General features: G+C 27.8%; 1 protein-coding gene across 2 annotated transcripts in view; it reads right to left on the bottom strand.

Moving 5' to 3' along the window:
• LOC107436601 (thyroid hormone receptor beta) overlaps window positions 1-12,926 on the bottom strand; it is a 78,712-nt gene that overhangs the window by 53,719 nt on the left and 12,067 nt on the right. For both annotated transcript variants that reach the window (XR_015433696.1, XM_043051519.3), the window contains exon 2: window positions 3,862-4,081. Coding sequence is in view for 1 of the 2 variants with exons in the window: in XM_043051519.3 (XP_042907453.1) it covers window positions 3,862-3,931 (70 nt within the window). In the remaining variant the exon portion in view is untranslated. The remainder of the gene's footprint in view (window positions 1-3,861; window positions 4,082-12,926) is intronic.

Here is a 12,926-nt window from a genome sequence, read left to right as displayed (position 1 = left end):
AAATTAAAAAATGTCGAATTTTTTTCAGAAATAGTAATGTTTTTAAAATATATTCATCTCATAATTAAAATTTAAGGAAAAGATAACATCATTTTTAGAAAAAGATTGATTTTTTCATTTAAGAGTTGCTTTCATTAAATATTTAACTAATTTATTGAATACAACAAAGTAATTTGTTTTTGTTGGCATGGTAATGTAGATAATGAAACGTTAAAACTGACCATTTTATTGTATTTACTAATTAATATGAATTTTAAGCCCTTTGACTAATTACATAAATAAGATTGAAGCAGTTTAATCTATTGCCAATTAGTTTAAAATTAGTTAATTGCAATTAGTTAAATTAATTACAATTTTTTACTATTTGCATAATTAATAAAATAACAGTTTAATTAATTTACAGCCATCCATTTTAGTTTTTCCGAAAAACATCTCAAAACTGCTACAAAGAATTAAATATTATTTTCAATGCATTTATCCATCTAAAAATCATCTATATGTTTCATCGATTACTATTTTATACATAAATTCGTATTTTTACATAAAAGGTAACTTTACATAAGCTTTTAGCTTTTTTTACATTTCAGTTTTCTTAGAATCTATATAAAATTTGAAAAAAGAAATATATTAATATAAAAGTATACGAGGTTTATTTGACTAAAACCATTTTTACTAACAAAGTCCGTGTATCCGAAATATCTGAAATAGGGCTAAGCAAACAAAAAGTATTTTATGGCACAAATAGTTAAGAAAAAACATGAACGTAAATTTCTAGATAACGACATGTGATTTTTATTTGCTAACTGTAATCTACACTTTCAGGGACAAGTTAAGAAATACTAAAATAAAGTATAAAAAAAACTAACATTAAAAAAGAGAATAAAAATCATTTATGTGCAATATATGTAAATCAATACATATATACGCATTTTGTAATGAAACTTAATACCTTTTTTTTATATAATATCACTATTTAAAACTTTTTGTGATATTAAATAGCTTAATACAACTTGAAAAGGAGATTAAAGTAAATTCTGTATGTATTACATTTAATATAATACTTGCCGACTATTAATCTTTCCAAAAATCCTTTTCCCTTGAGGTAGTAAAATGAAAATTGTAATACTATTATAGACAGAGGCATGCATGCATATATTATATGCATATATATTTTATTTAATAAGAATTTAAGCACGTACTCGTAAACTTATCATATGTTTTATTCATTTAAATGTAATGGTGGATAAAATCATTTAACTAAGCTTATAAATTGAAGAAATAAATAGTTAAGTATGAAAGAATTTTATTAGCACTTTAAATATAAATTTGAACATCATTTTACGCAAAATGCAAAAAGTTGATATTTACGGAATATCATTTAATGTAGCTTAAATCTCAGAAAGATATGAAACTAATGTGCTACATCATTTCAAATTAATGTCGAACTTTGTTTGAAGCTTATATGAAGCTTAATGTGAAGCTTAAATGTTAAAACGTTTCGTGTCTTTTATTTACATATATACAAACTAATAGCTAATAGAGTAAGGATAATAGAATTTTTTTTAACTTCAGTTCAAATATAACAAATTATTAACCCGTTAAAACCCAGAAACATTTGAACACAATTATTTATTATTTGTCATTTATTATATTTTTAAAAAAAAATAAAAACTGTTCGAACTATTATTTCGTTATTATATTTTACCTTAAATAAACAAAATATGTGCATCTACTTACATATAGAGGTTAAAAAAATAATAAAAAAACACGTTTTAAGGCCTGCCAGCTACTGCGCTTTTTGTAAAATATTTTATAGAGTTGTAAGCATTTAAAAACCAAAGCTTTCAGTATTTTTGGAAAATTTACCATCATTTTAAAAGCCTCATAACAAGAAAACCGGAAAAATGTGGCGTTGCTTATGAACTTTTAAATCATTTATATGCATTGCATTATAGCAGGAGTTTTTATAATTAAAATTTCGTGCAAATACATTTATGATCTATTCGAAAAGTAAAAGGAATCATGCATATTGCAAATCACTTTGTTAAAATAAAAATTACATAACAGCAGTTTCGTTCAGAAGTAATTTATTCCTGTTCAGCTGGCAATCAAACCAAATAAGGTCAATCCTTTTTCTACGAAGTTGTAGCATTTGAAGATTGCATGGCTGTCGATTCTCCTGATTTTCTTCTTATTTTTAAAAGAGGTAATTAGTATAAAAGTTTATTTATTACGATTGTGACTAGCACTGCGCATGAATAATTTAAATAAACATACGAAAATCCTAACAATAATCTTAAGACCCGCAGTTTGGGAAATATGGTCGGAATAGTTTAGTTAAGTGAGAAGTTCAAAGTTTGGATCCTTTATTAATTTTACTTTTTGCGTATTTTGCCTTATTTCAAGAACTTTTTAATCGAATTGAAACATTTTCGCACAAATTATAAGCTTTATTTATTCAAAGATAATTCCATACTAAAAATAACTTTTAATAAATATTTATTATTTTTTTATTGTTTTATTTGATAATAGTTGAAAAATTTGGAAATGTAGGTTATACAACTTTTACATCATCTTTAAGAATGTAATTTTACATGGCAAAATAAAAAAATTGGAGTGAAATCGGTTTAATAGTTATAGAATGAATGAATTTTAAAAATACGACTTTTTTTAATAATTTAAGGTATCATCAGAGAGTTGAAAATTGAGATTATTAAAAAAAAAAAATTTTTTTTTTGAATAGCTTATTTGTTTTTAAAATGTTACAGGTTTCTTTTCATCTGATATTCCTTTCTATTCGATGTATATAATCTGAAAATTATTTTTAGCATGATTTCGATACAGTTTTTTTTTTATTTCTTTTTTTTTAAGAAAAATAATAAATGAATAAAAAAAATCATAGAGGTCGGTGGAGAAATTATTTGATTTTTAACAACTTCTTGGGGTCGTGAAATTATATTAAAAGTCCATTTCATATTTATAATAAAATATTAAATTTGAATGTAATTTACATGACGTAAAACAACACAATAACGTAACGATGATAATAATGTGACAATATATCATATCAATAGAATCGACAACACTAATTAAACAAACAAAAAACTATCTTCGTTAGACATTTTACTACATCTTGCTTTTTTTCATTTTTTTAAAAACTGTATATAATTAAGAGCAATATTTCAATTTTAAGTTTAAAAAAACTGTAATCTCGAACTGTCTCTAGTTATAATATACTTAACACTATTTTTCAAAGCTCGGTCGCCAAGCAAAATAAAAAAGTCATAGTTTAAGTGCCTTACACTTGAAGCAATGCAATGATTTTAAACTGTATATATGATCTTGACGTGGAGAATTATCTGGGCATTAGAACGGACAAATAACTTTAAAAATATTTTAAAAGATATTAAACTTTTTTAAAAATCGCCAATTTGGCGACATTTTTCCACTTAGATGTAAATTCTCAAAATCACTGCCTTATTCTCAGTTTTTGCAAATTTTATGAGCCCAAGTTATGCAGCATTGGAGTAAGATTTTAAATATTAAAAAAATTAGACCACAAACGCTTTTCATTTTCACAAAACTGTGCTTTTTCTCCATATTGGCGTTTTGCCCCATTTTCAAAATAAGCATAGACCAACAATGGCTTTTGATAAGATAAACTCGTAACAGTAACTATTGCAAACTCAGATCAATTATGAAAAAAAATGCATATTATTCGCAAAAAGCAGAATTTCATATTACGACAAAGCCCTCGAGAAACAGCCTTAATTAATTAATATGTTCCATCGCACGATATGGAAATAGTAAACATTAAAATGTGGTTCGTAAAGTTGCACACCAAGTTCTATGAGTACTCACCTGGTAAGGCGTGGCCAATGTAGTGCCACGAGTTTCCAACCACAAACCCAAAACACAGAAAGTTCAACATTCACGTCCGTGTGAAGCTCTCGCTCTTTCCTCAGATCCGCCACACCACTATCGTAATCCAAAGTCGCCGTTGCAGATCCACAATTCGAGACTTTGGTGAGTGGACGGCCTTCTTCCTTTTCTGCCGCATGCGACGGCTGAAAGGTGTCAACTACAAGAAAGGGAAAATAGCCATTCAGAATCAAAATAATGCCACACGACTGTTGTTTTTAACAGTGTTAAACTATTAAATTCAGCGGAAAGATTTCTGAGATAGAATATAATTTCAAACGATTTGTGCTATTCTTCAGAAAATAATAAGTTGCCCTTTTTTACATTTTCAGGTAATTCTCTCCGTGGAAGAGATATACCAATTGTTTTACAATTGCAATCAGGAATTATTTTAACACGTTCACGCCGGGAAAAGTGAAAATACTGGTACGGGAAAAGAGAAAATACTGGTAGAAGAACTATTTCAATATTAGATAATATTCGGGAGGAGTTAATCGATTCTCAACAATAACAATTCACTGTAAGGAAATTTATCACGGCGAAGAAGCTATTCAATATAAAAATTGCATCAGTCAAAAACAATTGGTAATTATAGATTTTTATTATTCCCGGATAAAAACTAAAAAATGAAATTTATTGTTACCAGTTTTTACTCAGGTGCGCTGGCAAGATGAGACAATCTAGCGTGAACGTGTTAAATATACAAATGCTTGATACAGGTTTCGCAATGTCCTTAAAAAATTTAAAAAATCTTAGAATAAGAAAATATGAATGTGATTATCTCTGTCATTTGGTACGCTTTTTGCAAAATATTTTATAGAGGGGTAAAATTTAAAAACCAACGCTTTCAGAATTTTTTGCTAATTTTACCAGCATTTTAAAAGTCTCATCACAAAGTGGCGTTGCATATGAACTTATCATTTATATGTAGTGGTGCGGAAGATAAGATTTAAATGAGTAAAAAATAATACACTAAAACATTAGCTTAGGTACCCCTGGAATAATTTTTTACGAGAAGCGTAGAAAGTTGTCAGTTCTGTATCTAGTTGCGGAATCTTGGCTTCAGAATTCTTTATTATTACAAGAATGCTAGTAAATAAATTCTTGCTTTTTTATTACAATCTTGATGCAATTTTTTAAAAATATTTAAATACCTGTACGAATCTTATTAATATTTTTAATGATTACTGTAATACTTTTTATATATTTATATTTGAATTATTTATATGTTGTGGTGGTCAGAATCATCGTCAATCAACTTTTTTAAACGAAGATGAGAAAATATTAATGAACTAGGGTCTAAGTCTCCTATTTGCTGCCGCCGATCAAAAACACCAACACTTGGCAATAATTGTTGTCCCTTGACGTAAAACAATTTTTTGTACGAAGTAAAAAGAATTCTGTTTGCTTACGCTTGTACATCCTTTACCCACGTCCAAGAATTTCCTTAAAGATTCTATTAAGATCTGTTAATGAACATAAATAATTTTGTTTAGCAATCAGTTTTTTAAAAATAACATTGAAAATAAAGATATATTGGTATTATAAATTTGGTGACTGCACAAGCGTAATTTAACGTTTTTATTTACCAAACAGGCTGATATATGAAATACGATTTGTGCATGCATCACATTGTGCATGAAACTGATCGAATCTCTTAGCACTAGATTGCCTAAGGAAGTCATTTTGACTGCTTTTAATTTCAATTAGAAAAACAATGGTGTATATAATGACACAATTTCTTAGAATTTTGTGACTTTTTGTACAACATATAATTTTTTTTGTTGCTAATATTTACTAATAACTAAATACATTAACTGTAAATAATGTAAAAAATGCGAAAAATTAATTTTAAACAAATTTATTTATTCATTCACAATTCAGTCATTTTGACTGCTTTTGACTCATTTTGACTTTCATAAAACAAATCTCTTGAACTGTAAATAATACTATATTGATGAAATTTACATTAAAAAAAAATAATTGTAAAACGGTTAATAAACTTAGATACAATAAGTTAAGTTATAAGTTTATCAATAAATTTTACAGCGTATTAAGGTAATATTATAGAATTACATTGTAAGAACGAAACAAGCATAACAAAACGAACATAAGGAAACAAAGCATAATAGAATGAGAAAAATAAATATCACAGGTAAATACCATTGATTTATGGATACAAAAATCTTTTATAGGAAAACAAAACCTTTATGAATTATATTAATTTCATGCTGATGACTACCTAAACTGTATAGATATTAACATAAAGAAAAACTGGATTTACTTTTATTTGATTTATTTTTCTAACTAAGATGTTTTTGGCTTTTTAAAAGCCATCAAAGCTTTCCAACTGTCTTTTAAAAGTATTCCACTGGTTGTATCCTAAATATAAAGAATAACAGCTCAATTTGAATGCGTAAAAGGACACTTCTATCCCCAGTCCCTTAGTCAATTCTAGTCCTATTCTTAGTCAATTCTTAGTCCTATTAAAGCAAATTTTCAAAATAATTGCAAATCATGTTGAACAAACATTATACGCATTTTTGATGCTATGTGTTAACCCTTTAATGGGCCCTTTATTTCTAGTAAAGGTAAATTAAAGTTTTTTTGGAATTGAAATTGTTTTAAGAACAGTAATTGATACAAAAAAAAACTCATTTAGTTTACAAAAATGCCATTTTTTTGGTGGTAAATATATTTAACATGACCTATTAGGAACTTACTGACTTTTATTTTTCTTTATTTATAAAATAAATTTCTTGAATGCTACAAACTTTAAAGGAATTATATATTTTATAACTTTTATACGTTTTTTAAAGGTGACAAATGGTTACCAATTTTATTCAAACTCACTTCAAGAAAGCTGAAGTTATTGAAAAATGGAAACCTGAATTAAAAGTGGTAAAACGTGGTGATAAGTATACTTACCACGGCCTTCAAAAGGGTTATTAGAAACGTTTACTATATTTTCGCAGCTAAACAAAACAATGTCATCCGTTTTTTTACTGTCACTTATGTCCCATATTATTTTATATTGACTTTACATTGTCCCTTATTACTGTATATATACTTATTAGAAAGCCTCATATTGAATAAAATAGAAATTAATAATTTTCGTGACCACTCTTCTTAGGAAACTTTAAAAAAATGCAATTCTGTTAAAGAATCTCTGCGAAGGAATTCTGTTCTCGAGATATTGAATTGGAAAAGCAAAGCAGTGAATTTTCCGTTTTGAAATTTTGCAATCAATTATTCGATTTTCCGAGGACGTTGGTCAGTTTATATTACACTGAAGAACAATCGAATTAAAGATAGACACCACTTAGTAAATTCCGTAGAGATGCCCCTCATCTATGCACAATTAAGTATGCTTGAGTTAACCCTTTCCGGTGAAATGTAGTCTCACCACACTAATTCAAATAATGTGTCAAACCACCAGAAATATAAAACTAATGGCTTTTAAATGTTTAGCAACCACTATTCATTAAACAACAAAGAGTTGAAATATATCGCTTCACTTAAAATGTACTGTCTAAAGTCACACTTGCTAATGTCCTACCTCAGTAAAATTCTAGTTCGGAATTTGCTGTTCCCGAAAGGGTTAAGGGACAATGTTTACTGTGGTTTTTGTTAATTAGCCTTTTTAACTGCAAACCTGGGTAAAACTTCCTATTTAGACACCTTCGATGGTGTACAAATTCTCAAAGCGTGAACAATTGGGGTTGAAAGTTTAAATATATTGTATTAAATATATTGTGTGTGGGGGGGGGAGATTCAGCCCTCCCCCTACCACAAAACGTTTTTCACAGAAAAATTTGCTTATATAAAAAGCTCTGCTGTGCAAAACCTCTAAATGTCGAAGCGATATTTCAAAAAAAAACTGAAATTCCTATTAGTTTTAAAGCCACATTTAGAACCTATGGAGAAATGATAAAATAGTAAACACGAAACAGTTTGAAAGTAACTGAAAATAATTTTATTCCCAGGCGATCGAGAAGGCGTCGCGAATCTAGTTTTGAAATCGTAAAAAAATTTTTACAACTTTTTGCAAGCAAACTTTTTTATATTATAAATAATAATTTTACGAAGCGGTAGTAAAATGTAAATTGAAAAATCAAACTAATTCGTATTGCGATATTAATAAACTGTAACAGAAATGAATTTATTTTCATAAATTTATAAAATGCTTCTGCAATAATTAAGGAGTAGATTTTCAGTCGTACTCTCAAATTAGAATATTAGTGGAATAAATCAAAATTTAACAAAAAAATGTCAAATGCACGGATTCAGAAATATTCAAGATAATTTCGTTCCTTTTTAAGCACTAGAGAGCATAAGTTTATTTAACTTTCATAACAAATTCAAAAAAAATATTTAATTATAAATTCTTTCTATGTTATAGATAAATTCACACTTTTAAGATAATAGAAATAGGAATTAAGAAAAATCTGACAATTTTAAAACAATTAACAAAACCTTCAGATAGTCTTTGGTAAAAAATGTTTATCAAAAAGAATCTGTAATTCATCAAAATAATGTTGTAGCAATCTTAAACGCATCGTTTCAAACTTCACATTTATGACAACTTTTAAAGTATAAGCAAATAAATAGTCACAATATTGACTATATTATTTTAAACTAAATGTTTCAATATTTGATGACCTGTGGGGGGGGACAAGTTTTTTCTTACACTTATACTAGAACTTAATCTTACCTGATTCGAGTGTGAAGCTTCTAAATCTAAAATCATTTTTTTTTTTTAATTTTTTTTTTCTTTGTGAGATTAAGATTTTTTTTTCAAATCGGTATTTTCAGTTAAGTTTATTTTTTGCCTGAATATACAAGTTTATATAAAGAACATATAGATTTATATATATTACACATACAGTTGTCTGCGTCTTTGAAAATAATACTTAAAACAAAACAAAAATATCATATTTAATGTATCCAGACATGCCAACTGATCCGGATTCAACGAAATATTTTAAGGAACGATAGAGAACAATAAATTAAATTTACAGATTTTCGGTTAATTTTGCCATCTTTTTAAAAGACTCAAAACGGAATAACTGTATCAATATAGCTCTAGCTCTACATAAGCCTTTGAATTATTAAGAAGTAAAAGTTGGCTAAAAACCCCATAAATCGAGTTTACTATACCAAGAATCATACATTAAAACACTGTCATTAGAAAATATTTGTCCGCAATCGAAAGGAAGTTGGCATCTCTGTGTATCGCATCATAAACTAAAGTATATTATCGCCTTGGAAGGGTAAAACATTTGGAGAGGTGGGAAAACAGTATTCGCCAGAGTTAATTTTAGAAATTCCTGGTTAGGAATATATAATTCAAGTGTATAAAAACTACAGTTTGAAGAGAGAAACTGATTGTATATTTAAAATCAGTGATGCAAAAGCATCCCATATCTGTTAAAAAAAACTCATATAACATAAAACTAAACAAAATTGTTCCCTATTGCAATTAGTTTTGCCAACGCCTTCTACAACTGATAGCCTCCACGCAGTTTCTAATAGGTAGTCCGATCAGACCACTATGAAGGCAAACTAGTTTATAAATGAGCCATTTAATACAAAATCTACTTAAAATACGATAGCAAATATATGTTTAAAGATTTGTTTAATTTATGAACATGATTGGTTTGTCTTATTCACTTGTCAACCACTGCAGATTCAATTCTCAAATATATATATATCATAAATTTCTCTAGATTACTTTTAAAATAGAATTTGGGATCATACGCATAACTGGTTCACTTTTTAAATAGTCTGCGCAGAATATTTATAAAATACCGTGTGGCGGCTTTCTGATGTAGAAGGTGATAGTTTTGCTCACCTCTGCATATAGTAACAAGTGGTGAGACTTTAGCAAGCTTTCAAAACTTATCAGACTTCTGGTAACTTCAGTGTATAAGATAGAGCCTTAAATATTGGTTGGGGGAAATGACTGAGTTTTGAAATATGTTATTTTAAAGTAAATACTTTAAAAAAATATCGATACTGAGGAGCTTTTAGAAATTACAACGTCACCTGAAGTTCAACATGTAAACCATGTTCAACTTGAAGTTAAACATGTCAACATGAAAACCACATGCTTTTTTTTAAATAATGATTCGTGTTTCTATAAAATTAATAAGAGGAAACTCAACAAGAACTACTAAATTAAAGTTATATGTTAAGTCATCTAAAAATTAGGGTAAATTCTGAATATCACATTTTAAAGGGTACTACATATATCATTTATGAAGAAAAGGTACTAATTAATTCCGGTAATAGGTGCAAATTAAGGAACTTAATTAATTTTGGTTACAGGTACAAATAAAAATACGAAAATAAGCTTTGGGCTAAAAAGCTAAATTAATGGATAAAAGGTACTTGGAAAAACTGGAAAAACTATGAAAAGTCTCCTCATTATTATTGCCGCCAACGATGGTTAATTAATTTTAGTAATAGGTACAGCTGCTATTATGTTCATTAGTGTTTTTAAACAAGTAGTTAATATACTAATATTGGTATCAATACATCTACGTGGAAATAGGCTTTTATTCCTCACCGAAAGGAATATGTGCAGAAGAAAATTGTTGTTTTGAATATCAGAAGTTTAACTCCTGTAATAGGATAATGCCAAATGATACTGAATATAATTATCTTTATCTTCAAAGGATGAACTTATAAAAACATGACTTGCTTATTCTGATAACATAAAGTCACCCGGAAAGGCATAGGTTGGTATCTGAGAAATGGTACGTTGGAAAACTATAGATTATGAACATTTTTGACTATCCGGAGTTAACTCCAACAATAGCATTTCGCTAAATGATATTGAATATAACTAATCTGTATTTTGAAGGGATGAACTTCTAAAAACGTGTCATGTTTATTCTGATAACATAAAGTCACCGGGAAGGGTATACGTAAGGGATAGGTACCTTAGGAAATGATTGATTATGGTAATCTTCAACTATTAGGAGTTGATCTCGAACCATAACATTATGCCAAATGATACTAAGCAAAACTAATCTTTATTTTGTGGCGATGAACTTCTATAAACATCTTTTACTCAATCTGATAACATTAAGTCACCAGGAAGGGCCACAAATAATAAAAATAAAATTAAATAAAATCGTTTTAGGTAAGTTAATTGTCCCGGTTTATGTGTTTCAGTTTTGATTTTGATTAATACTGATTAATATTGATTTTTCACATCGTACGATGAACGGGTGTTCGGTTAATAGCACACACTTTAACACGTTCTCTTCAAACAAAATACGGACATGGCAAAACAGATTTTAGTAAATAATTAATTTTGAAACGAGAGTTTGTATATTTATCTGAAAACAAATTTCAATAAGTAAGAAGAAAGTGAACTAAATAAATTATTATGATATTGAAAACGGAAAAAAAATACTTTTACTCTTTGAGTAAAAAAAAATATTTTTTTGTATTAAAATCGATCAACAAACTGCAAATGCAAAAGATTTAGTAATTGATGACCTATTTTTTAGATTAGTACTGATTATCTTATTCATCATTTAAGTTTTTAGTACCGATCGTTTGATCTACCATCTAAGTACCATTTTCAAATCGAATTTTCCTTATGACTTAAAAAACGAATAAATGCTTTTTTTTTTCTTTGAATTGACACCAACCCTTTTATCAAACGGAAAAAGTGGGTATTATTTTATTCTTCGGCAAGGTCAGGTAGTGTTTATTCTATTAAAGATAAATTTCATTGCCGCGGTCAGTTGATTTATGTATCGTTTTAATTATTTGTTCTTTTTTCATGATTATAAATATACTTCCAAACGTTTATTGATATGCACCTAAAATAATAAGAACGTTAAAAAAAATCTAATTGCATATTTTTTCTTTTATGCATTTTTCTCTCAGAGGGTAAATTACATATTTATACTATACACATATACATATGTCAATGTAGAAGTTCGAATTCTGGAAAATCCAAGGTTATACCTAGGATTTACCAAGCTACTTTGATAGAAGCTTGGTTTTACCAGTTAAACCTAGAATTTACCAGGCCTTAAATTTTACCATAGCATGTGTACTTTATATTTTAAAATGAATAATAAAGCATAATTTTTCTAAAGCATGTAATACTTTTTAAATTGAATTGCATTTATCCGAAAAATATGCCTCAAAATTTTTTTTTCCGCAGTGAAATTGTAAGCTCCAGTAATTCAATTATAACTCCTCTATAGCGAATGTAAATGATTTTAGATACAGCGAGTGAATAAATGCAGAAAAAAACAAGGGAAACAAGAAAGATATTCAACGAATCAACAAAACAGTAAATTAGATACTGGTGAATGGGAACAATTTAATGAACAACCCAAAGAAACGGATCATATATAAATCTGTAATATAATATAATATAATATAATATAATATAATATAATATAATATAATATAATATAATATAATATAATATAATATAATATAATATAATATAATATAATATAATATAATATGGCGATCTTTACAAAAGACTGCTTAATTACCTATTATTTTTATACTACAGTATTGAAGTTTTCATACCACAATAAGTGAAATGAAAATAGCAAATTCGAAAACTTCAAAATTGAGCTATCACTTTAAAATAATTTCCAGGCCGTGCTTGTCCAAAATACATCAAGTCTAAAATGGAAGGAAGAACTTTAACACGTTCACGCCGGGAAAAGTGAAAGTACTGCTACGGGAAAAAAGAAAATACTGGTAGAAGAACTATTTCAATATTAGATAATATTAGGGAGGAGTTAATCTTTTCTCAGCAATGACAATTCACTGTAAATAAATTTAACACGGCGAAGAAGCAATTCAATATAAAAATTGCATCCGTTAAAAACAATTGGTAGTTATGGATTTTTACTATTCCCAGAAAAAAACTAAAAAATGAAATTTATTGTTACCAGTTTTTACTCCGGCGCGCTGCCAAAGTGAGACAATCTAGCGTGACCCACCGGTGGGTCACC

This window comes from Parasteatoda tepidariorum, chromosome 5, assembly GCF_982258835.1.
Source record: "Parasteatoda tepidariorum strain Cologne lab strain chromosome 5, Ptep-v5.0, whole genome shotgun sequence".
Lineage (NCBI taxonomy): Eukaryota > Metazoa > Arthropoda > Arachnida > Araneae > Theridiidae > Parasteatoda > Parasteatoda tepidariorum.
Note: the sequence above shows the minus strand (reverse complement) of the source record. Positions and strands in the feature narration are given on the sequence as shown.